Raw genomic sequence first — 22,440 nt, 5'->3', positions numbered from 1 at the left:
AAATGAAAACCAAAACCACATTGGCTTCTTAGAGTTTTCCGGCCTAGAGTCTGGTTTGCCCTGCTTGGCCCAGCACCTGCTGTTCCCAAGACTCCCTCCACATTTCCCTGGGCCCAAGTTTTGTGCTCCAGGGAAATTTCAAAAGCTCTGTGACAGGGAAATGTCTCAGTTCCATGGAACTCTCACAGGAAATAATGCCACTGGCAACAGCTTGGAGAAAACAATTTTTTCTTAGTCTAAAAGTTATCCCAGAATTAAGATACTCAGGACCCCAGAGGAACAAAATTGTTTGAGGGGAGTTGTGCAGACAGAAGACACAAGACAATCATGGCTGTGGTTGTAGGAACCACCCTACAGCCTAGAAGACTTTATTAAGACCTTATTGCTAATGCAGTTAAAGAGACACTGATTGAGCTACAGGTTTCCTGTACCTGGTCTCAGGTTACTCTGTGCAGAGCTTCCCCAGGCTGTTGGGAGCTGGGAGACTGCTAGGCAGGGGCAGGCCCCAGAGTGGGAAGCATGGTACCTCCTAGGAGCCTCAGAGTGGGTAGCGGGCTTCAAGATGGCCCTCAGGGTGAACAGAGAGGTGAGGAGTGTCGGCTTAAGCCAGGGCCCAGGGGCTACATTCCCTGAGATGAGTCAAGCCCAGCCCTCTCTGGGGTTTCCAGAACAAAGGCTAGGTGTGGGGAGCAGCACTGTGGAAAGGGCAGGGAGCATGTCTCTAGGCATTGCTGGAACTGGGGGAGACTGTCAGAGTGGCTGGGGTAATGATTGTATAATCTGTGGCAACTGGGCCTTCTTGCATTAAGTGGAAGGGTGAGGATCCCTTATGGAAGAGTCATGCACCATGGCTGGGCTGGACTAGCCAGCTCCAGTGGCTCTGCTGGGTGACTAAAGTAGGCAAGGAAAGCCACTTGTTGCCTACACCCCACTTTCATCAACTCTGTTCATTCAGGACAAGGCAGGGAGCTGCCCAACAAGGATGGGGTCATTTCTCAGGCCTAGGTATTGATGTTATCTTAATTCTTTAGTCTGGAAGAACTTGGTTGGGGGTAGGGGATGGTAAGCATTTCCTCAACCAAACCCACACTTCACGTCTCCTAGGGGTACCCCTTCATCCACCGATCTCCAGAGAATAACCTGGCTGCCCTCACTTCTCCAGCTTTTCTCACAAGGCACTTGTTACAGGGCTGCTGATGGGAGGGGGAGGAAGGCCTGGGATGGGGATCTGGTGGTGGCGCCCAATCCACAGGGTCCGGAATCAGGGTGGAAGTTGTCAGGGACTAGCGGCTGCCATAGTACAGGCGCATGGCCAGGCCAATGAGCAATGTGGCCAGGAAGAAGGCGGCTGTGAGCTGCAGCCGTAGCAGGACTGCTGAGAGCACGGCATTGACCACCAGTGAGCAGGACACCACAAAGAGGCGTGTGATGCTGCTGCCATGCTTCATGACAACGGACATGAGCAGTCCATTTAGTGCCTGGCTCAGCACCACAAGTGCTGCCCATCCTGAGAAACCTTCCAGGAGGCCTGGGCCGGGGCCGCCGCCAGCATGCAGACCTAGATTCAGGAGCACACCAAAAGTGTAGAGGAAGAGGTTCTGAAGTGCTAGCGGCAGCTGCTGTCGCTTCATGAGCAGCTCTGTGTACACTGAAGACAAGCCTGAGATGAGGCAGTATAGGATGAGGAGCAGCAGGCCTAGCGGAGTGATATGCAGGGGCATGGGGCTGGCAGCAGCTGCTGGAGGGGGACGGGGAAGGGTGTTCCCGGGAACTTGAAGGCCCCCTGCTGCATAGCAGGCCCCTGCAGCCATCAACAGCAGCAGTGCTAACCCCTGACGCACAGAGAGGCGGTGCCGGAGGCAGAGGCAGTAGAGCACAGCCGTGCTTCCAATCTTGAGATTACTCAGCACCTGGTAGGTGCTGGGGTCCATGTAACGCTGAAGATAGATCACCAGGTTGTTGTTAGCGCCATAGAGCAGGGCTGATAGTGCGAAGGGAGCAGCCTGGCGCCAGGGTGGGGCCCCCTGGGGCCATGCTTGCCAGCCGACCAGAAGGGAGAAGGCGCATAACAGTAGCTTGGTCAGCTCAGTCAGCAGCACGGCTGAGGAGGGCCGGAAGGGCACTCGGCCGTCCACATGGCACAGTGCCAGCAATGGGGCATGGGCACCATACATGGCAGTGGATAGGAGTAGCATCAGGGTCCAGCGGGCCTGCCTGGGACGGCTCAGGCCTGGCATACCCCCATCCTCTACACTCATACCCACACAAGCCCCTGGGTGGCTAAAGGGCAGCAGGGATTGCAACACGTTTGGGGAAAATCAAGTTATGGAGCCAGCTCCCAGGAAGGAGGAGCTGTGGAAGATCGCCAGAGAGAATACTGAGGATCAGAGGCATCTACCAACTCCACAGTCAGGGCTTGAAGAGTAAGGGGCTGGTGGTCCTTGAAGCCACAGTCTTGGGGCCAGTCCCATGGAGTTAGGAAGGGGAAGAAGGAATCCAGGGTGCAGGCTGAGGAACTACTGTCCACAATCTGCAGGAAGGGAGGCAAGGATGAAGGTGGCAGGAAAGTTGGAGATAGCAAATGGATGACAGCTGGGGAATCCAGACAAAGTGTCTCCACCTGAAGGCCGAGCTGCTCATCCTGCCTCTTCCATGGCACCTAGAGCTAGTCGGGCCCCTTGCGTAGCGACTGCAAATAGTCCCTTAATGTCTTCTCCACGTTGGGCACAGCATATGCCTGAGCCGCATAGATGCCAGTGCAGGTGCCCACAGCAAAGCCCAATACTGCTGATGCCCTCAGTTTGGCCACCACATAGCCAGCCAGGAATCCCTTGAGGAACGGGGAGGACAACAGCGAGCCATCCTGCAGAGAAAAATGCAGAAGGAACCTTAGCTAGGCTCTTTCCTGACTCTGTCCAGGGGCTACTCAAGCTGGGATTAGAGCATTCCACCACCAGCTCCTCCTCACCCTGGACAACCGTGGTATTTTCTCCAGATTTTTCCCAAGGTTCTGGGGCCAGAAAAAGAACCTAGCAGTTCTGATCACACAGTCTCAGAACCCTGGGGTCAGAAAGCTCCAACCATAGAACTCCACTGCCACACAAGGTCAGAGATGCCCCTAGCCCTGCCGGTTTCTCCAGCCTCATTTCCTAGCATGCTCCCCAACTACTGTAGCCAAATGGACCTCCTTTCACCCCTCATGTTTATAATGCTACTTCCTACCACAAGGCCTTTACATATGCTGTTCTACCTGGAATGTTCTTTCCTCCCCTCTTCACCTACTTAACCACTACTTAAGATATTAGTTCATGTGCCATTCAGAAAAATTGTCCTTAGGGTGATTGAGAATAGGCCCTCAATAATCATTTGCTGAATAAATCTCTACCATCCATTTAACACTCTCAAGAGCATGTTGGGCAATAAAGCCTAAGGCAGGGGTGGGGTGGGACAGTCCTTACCTGGCCCACTCCACTGTTGACTTCGTCTTCTACACGCCGCTGCAGGCGTTCCAGCTGGTTCTTGAGAAATGCCAGGTCCTTAAGCTTAGGCAGAGAATCCTAGGACAAGCGAGAGGCTGGCTCCAGCAGTCTGACTAAACCCCACCCCTTGCTCAATTCCATCAGAAGCTGGGAATTGGGAGGGGGGGGTGAGCCAGAAAGACCTTTTCCTATAAAAGCTTCCTGAGATGGCAGTGGCAAAGGAAGAAAAGCACTGAAAAGCACAGAATTCAAATGAGGGCCAGGAAGGTACTGACAGATGGGATCTGAACCAGTAACTTACATCAACCTCGACAAGAATTTTATATAGCAAGTAGTATGTAGGAAAGGCAGGAGGGACAGCTAGGGACCTTTAATTAGGTCCATCAGGAAACCACTACTGACTCCATTATGAGCTCCTTGAAAGTCGTGACCAGTCTGTCTTGGCTACTATGTTCTAGTGCCTGACATTTAGTAAATGTGTGGGTAATGCTGAGCTTCTAGACCAATGGTGAGTAATGGACCGAGGCAGTTTCCTGGACAATTTTATTGTCTTGGTTCCTGGATGGGCTTTACCTCTTTCTTCCCAAGGACATCCCAAACTGAATGTGAGTGACTGGATGTGAGTGAGAATGACAAAAAAGACTGTCGGCAAGTGTGTAAGTAAATGGACTGAGTGATTTTGATCGCATATAAGTATGAAATTCAGAGTGCATGCAAGGGAGTGTTTGAATGAGGGTGGTGTGAGTGTCCGTGTGATTGGAAACATCGTGTCACTGGGAAGAAAATTTCGGGAGCTAGGGAACGGGGTAAAGTGAGGAGTGTTTAAGGGTGAATGTTTTTGAGTCTGTGCTAGTAACTGGGGTTCGTGATGGTTCCCAGGAGGGGACATCTGGGGGATCCACAGCTCCTCCCGCCTCGCCGAATGCTCTCCCCACACCACTCCACACTGTTGAGGCAGTTGACAGGAGCCTCAGAAGAAACAAGGGACATCCTCACTCCTGAGCCGCTCCAGAGTCGGTTCTCCCCGGAACTAAAAAGGTCAAGGAGAGTGAAGACCACGCCCGGCTGCAGATCACCCCCACGGCCACTCACCTTGTCATCCGCCATCTTCCCCGCCGAACTTGTTGCGCAGGCGCATCCCCGTCTCTCTCATGCGGACTGCCCCGGCCATCTTTACTGAGGGCGAAGGCACTTCCGGAGCATTTTTGGAAAGGGGGAGGCGCTTTCCTAGTGGCTAAGTCCGCTTCTCTCAGATACTTCCACGTGACTCCCTCCCGTCGAGTCTCAGGCTGCGTGTGAGCGCACTCACGACCGGGGCGCGATGATCTCACTCGTGCGCGAGTGCGCGCGGCGCATGTTCGGCGTGTCGGTCTTCGGGCGCCTGATGAGTTCATAGTTGGGCGGTGGTGTCAGCGGTTTCGCTGGCGTTCGTGGGCCTCCCCCGGACCCACACACGGAAACACGCAACCATTCGGGGATCCAGACGCCCGTTTACACGCACCACCCCTGGGCGGGCTGTGCGGCTCAGGCCCTCCCCCGGGACCGGCCCGTGTCCCGCCCCGTGTCCCGCCCGGTATTTGTGCGGCGCCAGCTGGCCCGGTAGCCTGCGGCGCAGAGAGGCTGGGCTTATAGGCGCAGTAGCTCCAGAGGTCGCGCTGGGCTGAGAGTGCGGGCCGGCAGAGGCTGGCGGGGAGCAGCCGGGGTTATGCTGGGCAAGGATTACATGCTGGCCATCATTCTGGTCAACTGCGATGGTGTGCACGGAGGGGCCTGGTGGGAAGACCAGGAGCTGAGGGAGGACGAGGGAATCCGAAAGGCTACTCTGGGGCTCAAAGACAGGGTGGGGGATACCTCTGTGTGTAGGGACCAGGGAGCGAATGAACCCGATCTTTACATGTGATGTCTTCAAGATTGAGGAGCTTGGATCTTCAGCCTAAGAACTGACCCATTTTGGGGATGGAGAGGGGATTATGACAGCATGTTATTCTGAACTCACAAATCATATGCTCCCTCCTTTCTAATCCGGTGTTCCTGTAGATGACTTGTGGGGGGACCACAGTCTGGAGGGGGAGGCTGGCCTGCCTCCTGGCTGGAGGAAGATCCACGATGCTGCAGGTACTTACTACTGGCATATACCCAGCGGTAGCACCCAGTGGCAGCGCCCAACCTGGGAACTAGGAGATGCAGAGGACCCAGGCACGGTAGGTGGAGTGTGAGGAGGAGGTCTGAGCCCGTGTGTGGACCTAGGTCTGCTGTTAAACTGACTAACTCCCACTCTACAGGGAACGGAGGGGATCTGGGGACTGCGACCCCCCAAAGGGAGATCCTTCTCCAGCCTGGAGAGTTCACTGGACCGGAGGTAACGGGTGGCCCAGGCAAAATGAAAGGCTTGGGGTTCCATGGTGTTCAAAAACGCAGCTGAACCCATGGTCTGCTTTCCAGCCCAGGTTCTGGATTCCGTCACATGTTTTGGGTTCTGTTATGTTCTTGGCTCTGTCCCAAGTTCTTAACTGTCAGTATTTTGAGTTTTATCCCTTGTTCTAAGCTCTTGTTTGTAGCTACATGTTTTTCATATTCTTGGTCCTAACCTATCATGTTCTAGACCTTGGCCATTAAGTCCTCTGTTCTAGGGTCTCTTGTCCCACTTTGGGGTTCTGGTCCACATATTGGACCCTGTTCCATTTTGTGACTTTTATTTTTTATTTTTTGAGATGGAGTCTCACTCTGTCACCCAGGCTGGAGTGCAGTGGCACGATCTTGGCTTACTGCAACCTCCGCCTCCCAGGTTCAAGTGATTCTCCTGCCTCAGCCTCCTGAGTAGCTAGAACTACAGGCACACGCCACCATGCCCGGCTAATGTTTGTATTTTTAGTAGAGATGGGGTTTCACCATGTTGACCAGGATGGTCTCAATATCCTGACCTAGTGATCCACCCGTCTCAGCCTCCCAAAGTGTTGGGATTACAGGCGTGAGCCACCACTGCACCTAGCCTTGTGACTTTTATTCTATGTCCTGTGTCTGGGTCCTGTGTCCTGAATTTTCCCTCAAATTCTAAAGTCACACTTTATGTCACATTGATATGTCCTGGGCTCTACCCTGCTCTGGTTTTATATTTCTGGTGCTATATTCTGGGTCTTGCCCCTCGTCCTGTGCTTATCAAGTTGTCTAGGCCTCACCAGTGTCCCTACTGTAGGAAATGTGATCCTCTTAACAGCTCTGCTCTGTTTCAGTAACTCTCTGTCCTGGTATGGTGAGGAATCCTACATCCACAGCATGGAGCCAGGGGCTAAGGTAGTGACTTGGGCCTGAGGGCATTGGGAGGTCCCAAGGGAAAGACAAGGGTGGGATTGGACTGAGCAGAGGTGATCAAGGGTGAAGACGGAGTATGTATTGTGGCACTTGCCACCCTACTCCATCCTTATTAATTCCTGTCTCTTCCCCCAACCTGTCAGTGCTTTGCAGTCCGCTCTCTGGGCTGGGTAGAGGTACCTGAAGAGGACCTGGCACCGGGGAAGAGCAGTATTGCAGTCAATAACTGTATCCAGCAGCTGGCCCAGACCCGCAGCCGGAGCCAGCCTCCAGATGGTGCCTGGGGTGAGGTGAGTTGGCTGGGCCCTTCAGTGGGTTGGGCCCAGGGCCCAGCAGAGGTAGCTGTCCCTGAATTGCCTATTTCTCATGGCAATGACCTTTATCTGAGCTCTGGGCTGACCTCTCTCCTTGGCAGGGCCAGAACATGCTGATGATCCTGAAGAAGAATGCCATGAGCCTAGTGAATCCCCTGGACCACAGTCTGATCCACTGCCAGCCTCTGGTGCACATCCGTGTGTGGGGCGTGGGGAGCTCCAAAGGCCGGTGAGGATGCCTACATCCCCCAAGCAAGAGCTACTTCTCCCTCCCTGCTGCAGGCTGTGATCCCCACTGTGCTGATCCCCAGTACTTGAACCCCTGGACACAGATCCTCTGATGTGGACCCAGGACTGCTTCCCCTGCCTGGTCCAGCCCTGGTTGGGGAGGGTGGGCCCAGCTCAGCAGGGACAGATGGGGGAGAGTCCGAGAGGCTGGGCTGATTCCCTTCTGTGCTCCCACATGCTTCCGGAACAGTGACAGGTGAGTGAAAACCAGGTATCCTGAGCCCCATCCCTGACGTCCCTACTCCATCCCTGCTATATCCCTAGCCTGACTTTCCAGCCTCCTGCAGGCTCCTGCCTCTAACCAGCCTCTACCCCAGCCCCATCTCTGCCCCTGCTAGGGACTTCGCTTTTGTGGCAAGTGACAAAGATAGCTGTATGCTCAAGTGCCATGTGTTTCACTGTGATGTCCCTGCCAAGGCCATTGCCAGTGCCCTACATGGGCTTTGTGCCCAGGTAAGTGTCAGGGGTGGGGCAGGGAATGTGGGTAAGGGGTTGGGTCTGAAGCTTCTAAGGTAGTTGGGGTGGTATTGGCCCTTTTACCCTAATTCCCCTCTCTCCCTGTGGCTCATGCTGGCTTCATTGTGTTTTAGATCTTGTCAGAGCGAGTAGGGGTCAGTGGTGATGCCTCTTGCTGCTCCCCAGACCCCATCTCTCCTGAAGACCTGCCACGGCAAGGTATGGGGAGGGGAGACCTGCATTGTGGCATTGGGCTGCTTTGGTGCTGCTTTGTGGGGGGGGGGGGCGATTTCTGGTTATTTAATACTTCTGTGGATAAATTTCTGAGGTGTCTGGTCTCAGGGATCCCAAGTCACGAGTTGGAGGAGCATCTATGAGCCTTTTCTTCTACCAGCACCAGCTCTGACCTGAGTCCTGGCCCAGTCAGAAGGGTGGGGAAAAGGGTAATTGAATGAGCTGCCAGGCCAACTTGGTGTGTATATTTCAGTGGAGCTGCTGGATGCAGTAAGCCAAGCTGCTCAGAAGTATGAGGCACTGTACATGGGGACACTGCCAGTCACCAAAGCCATGGGTGAGGACTGAGGGGGCTGCATGTGGTGGGCTGTGTGAGGCAAGGGGAAGGTGAGTGAGGTGGGGCCCATTATCATTTCTCAAGAGTCCTCCCATGGCCTTGTTATGGCCTGGGATCTACCAGCCTTCCCAACTCAGAATTCTAAGCCTTGCCCCAGCTATCCTATTCCCTATCTCTGAATCCCAAATCAGTGAGAGGGGGCTAGACACTCCCTGCAGACTCTTTCTTTTACACTGGGAGACACGCTGGGCGTGTTCCCCCAGGCATGGATGTGCTGAACGAGGCCATTGGTACCCTCACCGCCGGGGGGGACCGGAATGCCTGGGTCCCAACCATGCTCAGTGTGTCTGACTCTCTCATGACTGCACACCCCATTCAGGTACCAGAAGAGGGTGAAGTTGGGGGCTTTGGAGGGGTCAGCAGGGATGCTGAGGGGTCACTGCTTGCTGTCGGAAAAGTTAAGTGGGTCTGGCCCGTGCTTGGCCCTCTAGTGACTAGGCCTGGTGTGGGCAGGCAGAGGCCAGTACAGAGGAGGAGCCATTGTGGCAGTGCCCTGTGCGCCTTGTGACATTTATTGGTGTTGGCCGCGACCCACACACCTTTGGCCTCATCGCTGACCTGGGCCGTCAGAGCTTCCAGTGCGCAGCCTTCTGGTGCCAGCCCCATGCAGGGGGACTCTCCGAAGCTGTGCAGGCTGCCTGTATGGTGAGTCATGGGTGAGAATGGGTGGGTGGGATTGCCCTGCAGCTGCTCTCCACTGTTTACTGGGGCTCTGGGTCGGCAGCCTCTTCAGAGATCACAAACCTGGGCTGATTCTGGTTCATTAATGTTTTGGCCCTCATGTTGTTTTTAGTAAGTTTTAATTAGTTGCCAATATTTAAAGGCCAGGACATTTCACATAATAATCGCTATTCTTGTTTTTCTTAAAATATCAAGAGCTCTGGCACTCAGTTCACACGTGTAAATGTCAGCATGCAGCCAGAGTTGTGCAGAAGCTGTGCCCTAAAGAGTTGACATTGTTCCTGTTTGTCTTATTTAGGTTTATTTCCTGGCATCTGTGGGCATTTGAGTGTGGGCTGCTTACACTTTGTTAGTTCAGTTTGCTCATTCATTCAGCAAATATGGGTGCCTACAGGGTCTGAGGCACCATAGTTGACCCTGCGAATTTAGTGCTGTAGAGGGCACAGCCCTTGCCTTCACAAAACACTTAGGATAGAGCCAAGATAGACCAGAAATAAGTTGTACACCACTGGTTGATGGAAGAGGTGGCCCCTTTAAGGGTCAGGAAGGGTACCTGTAAGAGGTGATAGAAAACCGACAGTCCAAGAGGGAAGTTAGCCAGGTGAAGGGGAGTGGGGCAGGTGTACCAAGTACAGGGAACCTTAGCTGTGAAGGTGAGAGATATTAGTGGATGAGAGTATCTGAAAGAATCTAGTGTATCTGGCATGCAAGGGAGATGTAGTGAGAGATGAGATCAGAGAGAATGACAGAAGCCAGCTTTGGGGGACCTCATAGGTCAGGGTGATGAGTTTATCTGGAGGCACTAGGAAGCATTGAAGCCCGACAGTGAAGTCAGGGTTATGGATTAGGATGACCACTTAAGCTATAGTATGGGTAAAAGATTTGGAGGACGTAATAGGAGGTAGGAAGGCCAGTTAGGACACCTTTGAGCTGTTCAGATGAGATGACTGGGAGCAGTTGCATTGGGGCTGGAGTTTGAGTTGTACACCCTTACCCTTGACTAGGGAATCTGCTTTGCCAGGGACTAGTCCCCACCAGTGAGAGACGGAAAAGAGGCAACATAGTGGTACATGTAATTAAGAATTTAGGCTCTGCAATCAGAGAGAACTAGGTTTGAATGCCATTTCTGCCTTTCTCTGGCTCTGTGACCTTGGGCAAGTCATATACTCTCTGAATCTCAATTTCCTCATTTGCAAAACAGGGATAATAACCCTTCATAAATAACTGAATTATACAAAGCACTTAGCAGTGTCCAGCCCGCCCTCCTTAAGTGTCTGATACATGTTTTATGATTTTGTTACTGAGCTATGTGGGAATGCTCTAGAAACTCCACATGTGGCTGACTACCAACCTTGTTATCAGACAGAAGCTTTAGCCAGTTCCCTGTCCTGCAGAAGCTTTCAGGGAGTCTAGAGGCAGAAAGTAGCTGGATCCTCACATTCCCATTCTCCCTAGGTTCAGTACCAGAAGTGTCTTGTGGCCTCTGCAGCTCGAGGCAAGGCCTGGGGTGCTCAGGCCCGTGCCCGCCTGCGGCTCAAGCGGACCAGCTCCATGGATTCCCCAGGAGGTCCCCTGCCCCTCCCCCTGCTCAAAGGAGGGGTTGGCGGTGCAGGGGCAACCCCTCGAAAGCGGGGTGTCTTCTCTTTTCTTGATGCCTTCCGGCTGAAACCCTCTCTGCTCCATATGCCCTAAACTTATCTGGGAAGGCTGGGGAAGTAGGCTCTGGGTCCATGCCTAACTCTGTACCGTTTTATTCCTCAAGGCCCATAGCCTGTCACCCCTTGAAGCCTTCTCTGCCTGTCCCTCTGATCCTTGTCCACCGTCTATTTATTGCCCAATTTATTGTTTATACGGATGACTGGGAGGTACTGCACCACAGTGTAGGACCCTGGCTCCCCTTTCCTTGGGTCCTTGTGTTCCTTGCCCCTGTCCAACCCTGGACAGTTGGCTCTACCTCAGTAATACTTTATAGCAAAATCAGTGCAAATAAAAATCCCTCAGTGACCTCACTGGATGTGAATATATTGGGCCTGGGACAGGGCTGGGGGCTAACAGCCTGTGTGAGATGAGTGTCTTTGTGTCTGTGTTTCATGTTGGTGGCTCTCTGTAGTCACATGACAGCATGGGTGTGATGGAGATCTGACTTTGTTCATTCAACAAACATATTTTCTAAGGAGTTCCCTGTGCCAGGCACTAAGCTGGGCACTGGGAATGTAATAAAATAGTCAAGGTCCCACCTTCTAAGACTGTCCGACAGGGAAATGAACAAGAGTCAAATAAGACAGAAGATGTGATGTAATACACCTACGAAATCTCAGAGGGTTGTAGGGTTGTGGGAGCTCAAGTGAGACACTTAACCTGGCCTGAGACATTCCAGAAGGCCTCCCGCAGAACTGACATCTGAACTGAGAACTGAAAGAAGATGAGTACTAGTTAGTGAGGCTACCGGACGTGAATGTGGAGATTGTGCAGGGCAATGCAAGAGGAAGCTGTATAAGTCAACCTGGCTAGATCACAGCGGGGCGTATGTGGGGTAGGAGCTTCTTTGAACTTGCTCCTGAGAGGATGAGGCCTCCTAGAGCGCTGGCTCCTGGCCAGCAACCTCCTTTGGTGCCTTGTGACCAGGGCCCCGATGGTTCATTAGATGGAGACTTCGAGTCTTAGGGAGTTGCCGCAGGGTCCCCACAGCGGCTCCCGACGGTTGTGAACCAGCCACCATTCATCCTCCAGGGCTTCCGGCAACCCGCCTGGCCCTGGACGTGTCTCAACTGGCCCGCGTGAGGGGCCGCCCCGGAAATGACGCGCTGCCCCACTGGCCAAGCGGAAGTGGAGATGGCGGAGCTGTACGTGAAGCCGGGTGAGCGCAACCGGCGGGTTAGGGCACTAGGTCGTCGCCCCGGCCTAGGCTGGGGGCGGTTGCGGCGCGGAGTATGGACCCTCTGTCTCCCCCAGCCCCAATATAAGATAACAGTGGAGTTCCGGGCTCGCTTCACACATCCCTCGCCTCCGCAGGCAACAAGGAGCGCGGCTGGAACGACCCGCCGCAGTTCTCATACGGGCTGCAGACCCAGGCCGGCGGACCCAGGCGCTCGCTGCTTACCAAGAGGGTTGCCGCACCCCAGGATGGATTCCCCAGAGGTGCGTGGGGCCCCTGTGCTCGGAGACTGACGGAGAATGGGGGGTGTAAGGCATAAGCCTGTTTGGAAGGCTTTTTTCTCTTTCTCGAGGGCTCCTTAAGAAGAGAGGTTTTGGGGCTCCAGTAAGGGTCTCAGGGCAGGTGCTTTTCCGAGCCCCTTCTCTGCTGCTCAGGTTAGTGGTGTATTGATTTAAAAAGACTATTTTTTTCATCCTAGGTGATCTTATCCAGACCCGTGGCTTTTAATATAGTTTTAATCCTCAAGTTATTTTTCTTCGTTAACTTATACCTCTTCCCAGAACCTTATAGTGGCATATTCATTTGTCCATTCTGTCTTCACTTAGGTATATGATAATCATCAGACTTCACAGTTTTTCATTCATTTAATCACTATTATTTACTGAGCACTTACTATAAGTCAGGCACTGTTTGAGGGCCAACTAGACAGCAGTGAGAAAGAAAAAAGATCTCTGCTTTCAGGGAGTCCACGTTGCAGCATTGGAGATGGGCTGAAAGATGAAATAGTGGTGAGGGGGCTACAGAAAAATAAGTGGTGATGTAATATTACTGGGTAACGAGGTGTCTGAGGGGCTGACATTTAAGCCACACAAAGATCATGTACAAAAGCATTCCAAGCAAAAGAAACAGCTGCAAAAGGAATGTTTGGCCAATTCAGAGACTGATGAAATATAGAGTGGCTGGCTACAGCATAGTGGGCTTTGTAAAGCAGGATAAGGAATTTGTATTTTAATCTACATAAAGTTGGAAGCCATTGAAAAGTTTAAAGTAGAGGAGAGCCACCTTTCCCCCCGAGAATTTTCCAAACCATTAAATGGGCTGTGCCGTGGCCCCCATAAAGGGGCTCAGGTTTGGTTCTTTCAGTGGCCCTCCATTCTCCACACCCTTTTTGCTGTAGAAGAATGATACAAGGCTTGGTTTCTTAAACTCAGCAGTATTGATAGGTTGTGGCCAAATAATTCTTTGTGAGGGACTTTCCTGTGTCTTACGTTTATCAGCAACTCTGACTTCTACCCAATAGATGTCAGTAGCATCCACCCAGTTGTGATAGCCAAAAGTGTTTCCAGACATTTTCCCTGTGGGCACTATCTTCCTAGCTTGAGAACCAGGGACTGATTTACATTTTGGAAAGATCACTGTGTCTGCTGTGTGAAGACAAGATTTTAGGGAAGTGGAAAGACAAATTACAGCTATTATGGTAATATAGGCAAGATTTAATGATTTGCATAAGGGTGGGAGTCGGTGGTAGGAGTTGGATGGATATGAGATGGAGAAGGTCAGTAGGAATGAGTAGATTAGGAAGAATCCATATAACTAAATTTTTTTGCTTGATATAAGAACACTGGGGGATAGTGGTTTTGGGGAGGGGGAGTTTTTTTGGGGGGCCATGTGAAGTTTAGGCTGTTACTTTTGGGGAAAGTTCTAGGCCAGAATTAGAGAAATAAGTCACCATTACAAGGATGGTATTTGATGTCATGGGCTTGAATACGGCCAGGGACACAGCCGTAGGGTACTCTAGCATTTCAAGGTTGAGAAGGAATCAGCAAAGGAGATTGGGAAATGGCCAAAGAAGAAAATAGGAGAGGCCAGGCGCAGTGAGTCACGCCTGTAATCCCATCATTTCGGGAGGCCAAGGTGGGCAGATCACCTGAGATCAGAAGTTCAAGACCAGCCTGGCCAACATGGCGAAACGCTGTTTCTACTAAAAATACAAAAATTAGCTGGGCCTGTAATACCAGATACTTGGGAGGGTGAGACAGGAGAATCGCTTGAACCTGGGAGGCGAAGGTTGCAGTGAGCCGACATCGCACCACTGCACTCCAGCCTGGGCGACAGAGTGATATTCTGTGACAAAACCAAAACCAAAATAAAAAAAGAAAATAGGAGAGCGTAAAGACATGAATCAATAGTGATGAATGCTGCTGAGACATCAAGATAGAGACAAGGGGCCAGGCGCAGTGGCTCACTCTTGTAATCCCAGCACTTTGGAGGCCGAGGCGGGTGGATCACGAGGTCAGGAGTTCAAGACCAGCCTGGCCAACGTGGTAAAACTCCGTCTCTACTAAAAATACAAAAAATAGTCAGGTGTAGTGGCGGGCACCTGAAATCCCAGCTACTTGGGAGGCTGAGGCAGGAGAATCATTTGAACCTGGGAGGTGGAGCCTGCAGTGAGCTGAGATCGCACCATTGCACTCCAGCCTGGGACTCCATCTCAATAAAAAAAAAAAGAGCGACAGGGAACCAGTAGATTTGACAAACATAGCAGTCACTCGTGGTCATAACAAGAGCAGTCTCTGCAGTAGTGAGAACAGAAACAGCTGGAATGGGCTGAGGAGAGAATGTGAAAAGTAGAGAGAGTGACTATAAAGAGCTCACTCAAATTCTGCTGTGGAGATAAGAAATGGGACAGTATCTGAAAATGGAATGTGAAGTAAGGGAGTGTTTTGATAGTAATATACTAGAGCATGTTTGTACACTAATGGGATGATTCAGTAGAGAGGGGGAACTGATGATGCAAGAGAAGATAGTTACAGTAGGGAAGTCTAGAGAATACAAGAGAGGCTGGGATGCAGAGTACAGCTGATAAGATGGCTTTTGATAGGAGCAGGAACCTTTTCATCTATTACAAGAGGAAGAAAAGTGGCCACAGATGCAGGTGGGTTAGGAGGGAAGATGGTGGTGGGAAGATGAGAGAGTTCTGTTTAATGACCTCTACTTTTCAATGAAACATTAGGCAGTGTCAGAAGAAGATAGCAGGGAAAGGAAGAGAAGTTCTGAAGAGTGGAAAAAATGAGCCAAAATGTCCAGGCAGTGTTTGGTACCTTTTAAAATCTGTGGCCATGAATTTAAACTATCAGCATGGCTCTGTTTTCCCTCCCAAGTGCAAGCAAGTTGGGTTTAACCAGGAAAGTGGGACAATGGGAGGAGATAAAGGAGGTAAAAATATTTATAAGGGGGTGATGTTAATGTACATTGAAATCAAAGTAGCTGAGCTGGAAGGGGTAAGGGGGTGATCAGATTTTGGAGGTGATAGTGTTGTGAACAAGGCAGGGGGATGAGAGGCTGATGTAGGGTGGGAAAAAATGATCACTGGAGGTGAAGAGGTCAACTGAAACACCAAATTATTAGATGAATTAATCATCCTTGTGGATGTTGGTACCTAAAAGTAAATTTTTGACTTTTGTTTTCCAGTCTTCTTTCTGTTAGTGGTTCCCATTACTAAAGTCAGAAACTAAGCGTCACCTTGACTTCTCTCTTCCTCACTCCCAATCCACTCCTGTTGCTACTTCCTCCTAAGTAAATCTCAGACTACTCCATTCCCCTCGTCTACTCTTTTACCCTAGTCCATGCCAGCGTTATTTCTTTCCTGAACTACTCAACCTTTCAACTGGTGTTCCTGCCACCACTGTTGACCTGTTTTCATCAGTTTTTCACAGAGCATACATGTTTAAAAATAAGTCTGGTCACATCACCCCTTGCTTTTATAAACCTGCAGTGGCTTCCCAGTACCATTGACTCAAGACCAAACTCTTCCAAAGCCCCGCAGGGTCTGGATCCTCTGCTTACCTCTCTAATGATAGCTCATACTACTTTCTTCAGTGATAATAATTTTTAGCCACACAGGCCTCATTCCTGTCTCTTGAACAAATGGAAAGTTTTCCTGCTTCTTGGGCACTGCTTTCACCTCTACCTAGTACATGTTCCTTCAACTCTTCATAGCTGCATCTATCTCATCCATTAGTTCTCAATTTAATAAAAACACCTAAGTTTGTACTTTTTGCTACATACTAGTCTAGCAGCGGTTTTTTTTTTTTTTTTTTTAAGAGGGTCTTAGTATGCTGCTCAGGCTGCTCTCAAACTCCCAGGCTCAAGCAATCCTCCTGCCTCAGCCTCCCAGTGTGCTGGGATTAGAGGCATGTGTCACCACACTCAGCCTGGACCTGTATTCCTAATCTTCATTGTAACCTTGTGAAATAAGTGGCATTATATACATCCCCATTTTACAGAAGAGGAACCTAAGCTCTGGTTGAAAGTAACTTGCTGAAAGTCACATAGCAAGTGAGCTCAGATAAACTTAAACGTACCTCAGAAGGCCTTCCTTGAACACTTAGTCTAGATAGGTTCTCCCATTTCTCTTTATTGCATAAACCATTTTATTTCTTGGTAGCATGTAACATAATTTAGTAATTTTGTGTTTTTTCCCCTCCCTCTAGAATTAAGCTCTCTGAGGTCAGGAACTTAATCTGTCTGGTTTACTTCCTCCTGAGTAGCCAGGACTATAGGTGTGTGCCACCACACTTGACTAACTTTTAAATTTCTTTGTAGAGATGAGGTCTCACTATATTGCCCAGGCTGGTTTTGAACTCCTGAACTCAGGTGATCCTCCTACCTTGGCCTCTCAAAGTGTTAGTATTACAGGTGTGAGCCACTGTGCCCAGGCTGGTTTACTTTTCTTTTTTTTTTGAGACAGTTTCACTCTTGTTGCCCAGGCTGGAGTGCAGTGGCACCATCTCAGCTCACCGCAACCTCTGCCTCCTGGGTTCAAGTGATTCTCCTGCCTCAGCCTCCTGAGTAGCTGGGATTACAGGCATGTGCCACCATGCCCAGCTCATTTTTGTATTTTTAGTAGAGACGGGGTTTTGCCATGTTGGCCAGGCTGGTCTTGAACTCCTGACCTCAGGTGATCTGCCCACCTCAGCCTCCCAAAGTGCTGGGATTACAGGCGTGAGCCACCACACCCAGCCACCTGGTTTACTTTTCTAATCTTCAGTGCCTAGCATATTGTCTGGCGTAGAGTGGGGACTTCATAAATGCATATTTTTGAATGAATAAGTTGTCTCAGAGAGTAGCCCTTCTTAGAAGGGGTGAATTTAGAGTTAAGCTTCTTACCCATTTAAGCCATGTTGCTTGATCCTGCTGTACCTTTTCAGTCCCCGCATCAGAGACTTCTCCTGGGCCTCCCTCAATGGGGCCTCCACCTCCTTCAAGTAAGGCTCCCAGGTCTCCACCTGTGGGGAGTGGTCCTGCCTCTGGCGTGGAGCCCACAAGTTTCCCAGTCGAGTCTGAGGCTGTGATGGAGGATGTGCTGAGACCTTTGGAACAAGCATTGGAAGACTGCCGTGGCCACACAAGGGTAAGCCCTGGCACATCAGAGGTTAGAGAGGGCTCCCATCCACAGCCAAATGCAGGAATGGTTCCCAGAGATAGACCCTCTGACCCAATGGACAGGTTCTTAATCCTTTGAGAGTTAGGGACTCCTTCAGAATCGCTAAGGCCTTCCCAGAGAAATGAACACAGGATTTCAGGAGCATTAACAAGACTTTTGAAGACCAATCAGTAGAAGATGCTGTGGGAACAAGAGTTGAATTCAGCTCCTATTAGTGAACAACCTGATTTTCTGTACCTCCATGCCATTCAGAGCAGAAGCTGCTGATTTTATTCTCAGGAAATTTATATTGTGCCCAGTTAGGGAAAAGAAACCTCTTCTAGCTATAGTGTTTTCTTAGTTCTTAGAAAAAGAGATCTGAAGAATGTCTTAAAAGAAAGGGAAAGTAGCATGGTCATTTCATCTCTTTGGCGCTTAGTTTTCTTTTTGTGAAGTAACGCTACAGGATGAGCTTCTGAGAGTCTGAGAAGCCCCTGAAATTTTAAAATTCTAGTCATAGGAGGAGGTGGGTTAGAAGACTGGTGGTGGGAAGATGAGAGAATTCCTGTTTAATGACCTCTACTTTTCAATGAAACATCAGGCAGTGTCAGAAGACAGCAGGGAAAGGAAGGTTTCATCAGTTTCTCAGTGGGGCCTCTAATCTTTGGGTAAAGAACCAGAACTCTAAAGTGTGGGCCAGAGAAAGCAGGTGCTTCCTATGTGGTGCTGTCTTCCCCTCTCCTCCCCTCATTGGGCTGACAGCACTGAATCGGAGGGGGGCTTCTGTCTCTTAGAAGCAGGTATGTGATGACATCAGCCGACGCCTGGCACTGCTGCAGGAACAGTGGGCTGGAGGAAAGTTGTCAATACCTGTAAAGAAGAGAATGGCTCTGCTGGTGCAAGGTATGGGTGGGTACTTTGGTATAGCCTAAATCCCTTTCCTGCTGTGGTTGGCTGTGCTGGAGCAGGTGCTGAGATTTTGATTGACTGGGAAGGGAGGAATGGAAGCTCTTGTACCACAGGCTGCTTGCTCAACCCCTGTCTCTCTTCAGAGCTTTCAAGCCACCAGTGGGACGCAGCAGATGACATCCACCGCTCCCTCATGGTTGACCATGTGACTGAGGTCAGTCAGTGGATGGTAGGAGTTAAAAGATTAATTGCAGAAAAGAGGAGTCTGTTTTCAGAGGAGGCAGCCAATGAAGAGAAATCTGCAGCCACAGCTGAGAAGAACCGTACCATACCAGGCTTCCAGCAGGCTCCATAGTCCTCGGTTCCCCAGACTAACCGGACACCATCTCCTATGCCTTGGAGGCCTTCTATCACTTGGCTCCCTTCTTACCACCACCAAGACTGTCCCACTGGGCCTGACCCACCTATGAGGGAAGAAGTCCCACCTGGGCCAGAGGGAGTTCATGTGTTACTCATAACATGCATTTCAATAAAAACATCTCTGAGGTGGGCCTTGGGTAGGAGAGATGAACCCTTCCTATGCCAAGCTAGTCCCCTCTGGTGTCCTCGACTGCCCTGCTCCCTGTGCATCTGCAAACCTCTGTTCTCCCTTCTCCATTCATCAGGAAGGGATCTGCTGGGTATAGTCAGACTACTGCCTACCTCTTTTTCCCAAATTAGACTGAAAGCACATCCTGTGCTGGGCGGAGCAGCTGTGTTTGGATGGTTTCATTTCAGCATGAGAACAGACTCAAATAGAACAGGGAGACTTTTCCCTCAACAAAAGGAAAGACAGTCCTATTTGCACTGTATCACCCTTGAGATACAGGTGTTACAGAGATTAGAACTACATTGAGTGGGGTTTTTGCTGTGTAAATCGAAGGAGAAAAAGACCAGATTACTGAGATTTGGGATTGTAACTCTAACTTGCCAAACAAGCTGCTGCCTCATTTTGGGTTTCAGTGTGAACTCTAAGGTCTCCTGTAACCCTTTGAGAGAGGTACTTGGTGGATTATCATGCTGTGGGAAGGGTACAAGGTTTTTGGTGATGGAATAGAGGAACTGGTACTTAGAGGTGGGAAGCAGAAAAGGCATGGGGAGAGACGGGATGGCTATAGGCTGGGACAGCACCTCTTTTCCAAGAGTCCTGCTTTGGAATGGATAGGGGAGGGGCTGCTGGGGGGCCTGGTTCCAGGAAGGCTGCTTCCTGGGAAGACAGGAACAGCCCTTGTCAGTGGCCAAGCTATTGCTGTTTATGGTTTGGAGGCTCATGTAACCTAACACTGTAGTGTGCCTCAGGTTCTAATTGCTGCTGGAAGTGGGCCTGGTGGGAGCTGGGAATGGATCTGAGGCCTCTGAGCTTAACCAGGCCTGCCAGGGCCCTCAGCTGTGTGGCTGAGATGAGAAAATCAGCATTGAGGAGAACACGAGCCAAGGCATTTCTTTTAATGTTTACTAAGCAGTCAGAAGGTGACTTACTCCATTCCCCAGTTCCAGCCCCTGAGCATAGAGGGTTTAGGGTTAGGAGGAGTACCACAGACCGAAGAGGAAGAAGAGTTAAGGGCTTGGCAAGTTGCCCACTCCTATCCCTGGTCTAGCTGCCTCAGAACTAAAGGAGGCCTGGAACTAACAAGTCACTCCCTTCCAGATTTGATGAGGCCAGCTGGCCTTTGGATGCCCCAGGAAGAGGTGGTGGCAGCAGTGGCATGAGGGATCCCTCTGTAACTCCACATGCCAGGTCATCTGCACTGGATTAGATGTCCATTTCAAATTGTGCGTCATCTGGAGAGAGAAAAGGCAGGAAGACAGGTTGCTGGTCTGAGGATCTACAGGCTCAGCATCAGTGTAGAAACCCCTCTTGGAACTGAACCCCCACACTGTGTCACAGTGGCATTTGAACTCAAAGGCTGGGACAATTCTTAATTCCTGCTTTCCTTACCGGGTATCTCTTCCTCTGTCTCCTGCTCCTTCAGCTCCTCCAGCTTGGAGAGAGGGGCTGTTGGAGGAGTTGTGACCCCGGGAATCTGAGGGAGGCAGCAGGGGGGTGTCCGGGCAATGGGTGAGTTCTTGCACTCCAGCAGGAACTTTCGGTCGTAGATGATCCTGGTGCCTGTCAAGGGGTTGGGACTGAGGTAAGAGTCAGGAGCTTGGGTACCGAGGTGACTGGGGTCCCAGACTCAGGCCTTTTGGGGCCTGGAGGTGAGGGTGGTGTCGAATTTCCCTGTGTATCAAAGGACATCTGCTCTGAAGCCCAGCTAGGTTCTCAGCAGACAAGACTTCATAGTGCTTAAAATCTTCCAGACCTAACCAAGATGTGGGTATAAAGCAAGGGGGCATCCCAGCTGGTATAGGCAGGGGCTTTATGTTTGGGAGAGCTTCAGATCTTGGCTCTAAGAGGAACACCAAACTTTTGAGTTCAGGTACTTCATGCTGCTCCTCTACCACTCTGAAACCACCTTGCTTTGGTCTCACCAGTGAAGGTGTGACCTAGACTAACAGCCTCAGGTGGTTCAAGTGAAATAGCAGTTGTGAAGGGTTCCACCCAGTGCTGTCACCTGGGCTATCTCCTGCAGGGAGGAGAAATGAACTGTTCTAATCCTGACCCCTCCCAGGTCCTATAAGGTTCACACTAGCTCAGAGGAACTTGGCCCGCATAATGTCCTCAAAGGGCCCTGCCCTGTTCCTCCCCTCCGCTTCCGCGTGGCAGGGATCCCTGGGTCGGGAGCCCAGCAGCTCGTGATCCCAGGCTGCTCGCCCAACCAAACAGACGCCAGCCAGCAGCACATAAACGGAGCAACTGCCCCAACTGTTCTAACTACTCCACTTCTCAAGACCCGGTGCTTCCGGCTGAGGTCACGCTCAGTGGGGGGCCCTGGCCCCTATTCCTAGGAAGGAAAGTCGCGAGGGGTAAGGAGCATGTGTAAGGCGCCAAGAACCCAGGCCCCAGTGAAGGATTACAGCCCAAACACCCGGAAGCTAGGCTCATGGCCTTGCTGCATCACTTAGAAGTTTTTGGGAACTGAGCTTCCGCTCCAAACATTCTCCCCCAAAGCTACAACCTGTAGAGGGGCCTGCGGACAAGTCTTACGCCTGTCCCTCCCCTACCCCCGCCCCGCAACAGCACGCAAGCGCTAATATGTCCGCAGCCTGCGGACCCCTGCCCGGCCCGCTGACCTCCCGGGGTAGTGGCGTATAGCGTGCCCCCCGGCGTGGTGCTGTAGCAGTCGGGCAGCTGGTCCCGGCCCCCGGGAATCGGGCAGCTAGTGGACGTTGACATAGCGAGCGGGAGGAGCAGCAAAGTAACCGCCTGGCGTTGAGGTCGAGGAGGGCAGCTCTGAGTCTGAGGCGGACTCAGCCGACCACGTGCAGCTGCTGGCAACAACACTAGAACAACGTCACGCCCAGGACGGGCCACCGGCCGTCACTCAACCCGACGGTCCCGCCCTATCTGCTAGGAAGCCAGCCCGGTTCAGAGAAAGCTGGAAATGCGTCCAAAGTCCCAGGCCCCGCACCGGCTTCCAGTTCGTGCTGGCCCAGCGCTGGCCAACCTGCCTGAGTGCTGCAGCAGCTCAGCTATTTACTGTTTATAGCTGGGAGCTGGGGGCAGGTGAAGTAGGGCAAGCGTTTTTATCCTGTATTAGTTCACCCATTCCTCGCCAACTTTTGGATAGTAAAGCACTATGATTAGCCAAAGTCACACATCTTGCAGGAAGGGAAGCTGGGATTCAAATCTGACTGCATCTGATTCCAGGACTGTGCCCTTAAGCCCAGCTGTGTACTGCCTCCCATAAACGGTAACAGTACAAGGCCGGGTGTGGTAGCTCACGGCCTGTAATCCCAGCACTTTGGGAGGCTAAGGCGGGTGGATAGCTTGAGCCCAGGAGTCTGAGACCAGCCTGGGCAACATGGTGAAACCTAGTCTCTACTAAAAATACAAAAATTAGCCGGGTTTGGCGGCATGCGCCTGAAGACCCAGCTACTCGGGAAACTGAGGTGGAAGGATAGGTTGAACCCAGGAGGCGGAGGTTGCAGTG

At 51.3% G+C, this 22,440-nt stretch overlaps 5 protein-coding genes across 8 annotated transcripts; 2 read left to right on the top strand and 3 right to left on the bottom strand.

The window, feature by feature from the left end:
- Window positions 1-331: 331 nt before the first annotated feature.
- Window positions 332-4,596, bottom strand: SLC35A4 (solute carrier family 35 member A4). The gene is given in 3 exon segments (NM_001132314.2): window positions 332-2,863; window positions 3,459-3,557; window positions 4,572-4,596. A coding segment is annotated over 1 exon segment (975 nt). The 5' UTR covers window positions 2,259-2,863; window positions 3,459-3,557; window positions 4,572-4,596; the 3' UTR covers window positions 332-1,283.
- On the bottom strand, window positions 333-4,749 carry LOC129059540 (SLC35A4 upstream open reading frame protein). Its single transcript, XM_054555965.2, has 3 exons — window positions 4,572-4,749; window positions 3,459-3,557; window positions 333-2,863 (listed from the first exon to the last, which is right to left on the bottom strand). Exons 1-3 carry the CDS (start codon window positions 4,584-4,586, stop codon window positions 2,666-2,668), a joined length of 312 nt encoding a protein of 103 aa, XP_054411940.1. The 5' UTR covers window positions 4,587-4,749; the 3' UTR covers window positions 333-2,665.
- Window positions 4,750-4,818: 69 nt separating this feature from the next.
- APBB3 (amyloid beta precursor protein binding family B member 3) lies at window positions 4,819-11,167 on the top strand. 4 transcript variants are annotated; one of them, XM_002815965.6, is made up of 12 exons: window positions 4,819-5,233; window positions 5,517-5,680; window positions 5,762-5,838; window positions 6,710-6,770; window positions 6,932-7,078; window positions 7,204-7,331; window positions 7,729-7,843; window positions 7,981-8,065; window positions 8,334-8,417; window positions 8,681-8,796; window positions 8,931-9,122; window positions 10,614-11,167. In XM_002815965.6, exons 1-12 carry the CDS (start codon window positions 5,185-5,187, stop codon window positions 10,848-10,850), a joined length of 1,455 nt encoding a protein of 484 aa, XP_002816011.3. In that variant the 5' UTR covers window positions 4,819-5,184; the 3' UTR covers window positions 10,851-11,167. The 4 variants fall into 4 exon arrangements, with proteins under 4 accessions (XP_002816011.3, XP_054411936.2, XP_054411938.2 ...); XM_054555961.2 differs by having other exon boundaries at window positions 4,831-5,233; window positions 7,708-7,843; XM_054555963.2 differs by lacking the exon at window positions 8,931-9,122 and having other exon boundaries at window positions 4,832-5,233; window positions 7,708-7,843.
- On the top strand, window positions 8,960-18,917 carry SRA1 (steroid receptor RNA activator 1). Its single transcript, XM_002815966.5, has 6 exons — window positions 8,960-9,122; window positions 11,889-12,015; window positions 12,171-12,296; window positions 17,244-17,446; window positions 18,253-18,361; window positions 18,511-18,917. Exons 2-6 carry the CDS (start codon window positions 11,955-11,957, stop codon window positions 18,720-18,722), a joined length of 711 nt encoding a protein of 236 aa, XP_002816012.3. The 5' UTR covers window positions 8,960-9,122; window positions 11,889-11,954; the 3' UTR covers window positions 18,723-18,917.
- Window positions 18,918-19,843: 926 nt separating this feature from the next.
- On the bottom strand, window positions 19,844-21,755 carry EIF4EBP3 (eukaryotic translation initiation factor 4E binding protein 3). Its single transcript, NM_001204075.1, has 3 exons — window positions 21,581-21,755; window positions 20,346-20,516; window positions 19,844-20,188 (listed from the first exon to the last, which is right to left on the bottom strand). The coding sequence occupies exons 1-3, from the start codon at window positions 21,681-21,683 to the stop codon at window positions 20,160-20,162; spliced, it is 303 nt and encodes a 100-aa protein (NP_001191004.1). The 5' UTR covers window positions 21,684-21,755; the 3' UTR covers window positions 19,844-20,159.
- Between the last annotated feature and the right edge of the window lie 685 nt (window positions 21,756-22,440).

The sequence above is a fragment of the Pongo abelii genome, chromosome 4 (assembly GCF_028885655.2).
Source record: "Pongo abelii isolate AG06213 chromosome 4, NHGRI_mPonAbe1-v2.0_pri, whole genome shotgun sequence".
NCBI classification, from domain to species: domain Eukaryota; kingdom Metazoa; phylum Chordata; class Mammalia; order Primates; family Hominidae; genus Pongo; species Pongo abelii.
Note: the sequence above shows the minus strand (reverse complement) of the source record. Positions and strands in the feature narration are given on the sequence as shown.

Coding starts and splice junctions, on each gene's coding strand:
- EIF4EBP3 (NM_001204075.1), bottom strand. CDS start 21,683: ATGTCAACGTCCACTAGCTGCCCGATTCCCGGGGGCCGGGACCAGCTG. Junction 20,517..21,580: donor ATACGCCACTACCCCGGGAG/GTCAGCGGGCCG, acceptor ACCCCTTGACAG/GCACCAGGATCATCTACGAC. Junction 20,189..20,345: donor GACAGAGGAAGAGATACCCG/GTAAGGAAAGCA, acceptor TTCTCTCTCCAG/ATGACGCACAATTTGAAATG.
- APBB3 (XM_054555961.2), top strand. CDS start 5,185: ATGCTGGGCAAGGATTACATGCTGGCCATCATTCTGGTCAACTGCGAT. Junction 5,839..6,709: donor GAGAGTTCACTGGACCGGAG/GTAACGGGTGGC, acceptor GCTCTGTTTCAG/TAACTCTCTGTCCTGGTATG. Junction 8,066..8,333: donor TGAAGACCTGCCACGGCAAG/GTATGGGGAGGG, acceptor TGTATATTTCAG/TGGAGCTGCTGGATGCAGTA.
- SRA1 (XM_002815966.5), top strand. CDS start 11,955: ATGACGCGCTGCCCCACTGGCCAAGCGGAAGTGGAGATGGCGGAGCTG. Junction 12,016..12,170: donor GGAGCTGTACGTGAAGCCGG/GTGAGCGCAACC, acceptor TCGCCTCCGCAG/GCAACAAGGAGCGCGGCTGG. Junction 18,362..18,510: donor AATGGCTCTGCTGGTGCAAG/GTATGGGTGGGT, acceptor GTCTCTCTTCAG/AGCTTTCAAGCCACCAGTGG.
- LOC129059540 (XM_054555965.2), bottom strand. Junction 2,864..3,458: donor TCAACAGTGGAGTGGGCCAG/GTAAGGACTGTC, acceptor TTTTCTCTGCAG/GATGGCTCGCTGTTGTCCTC.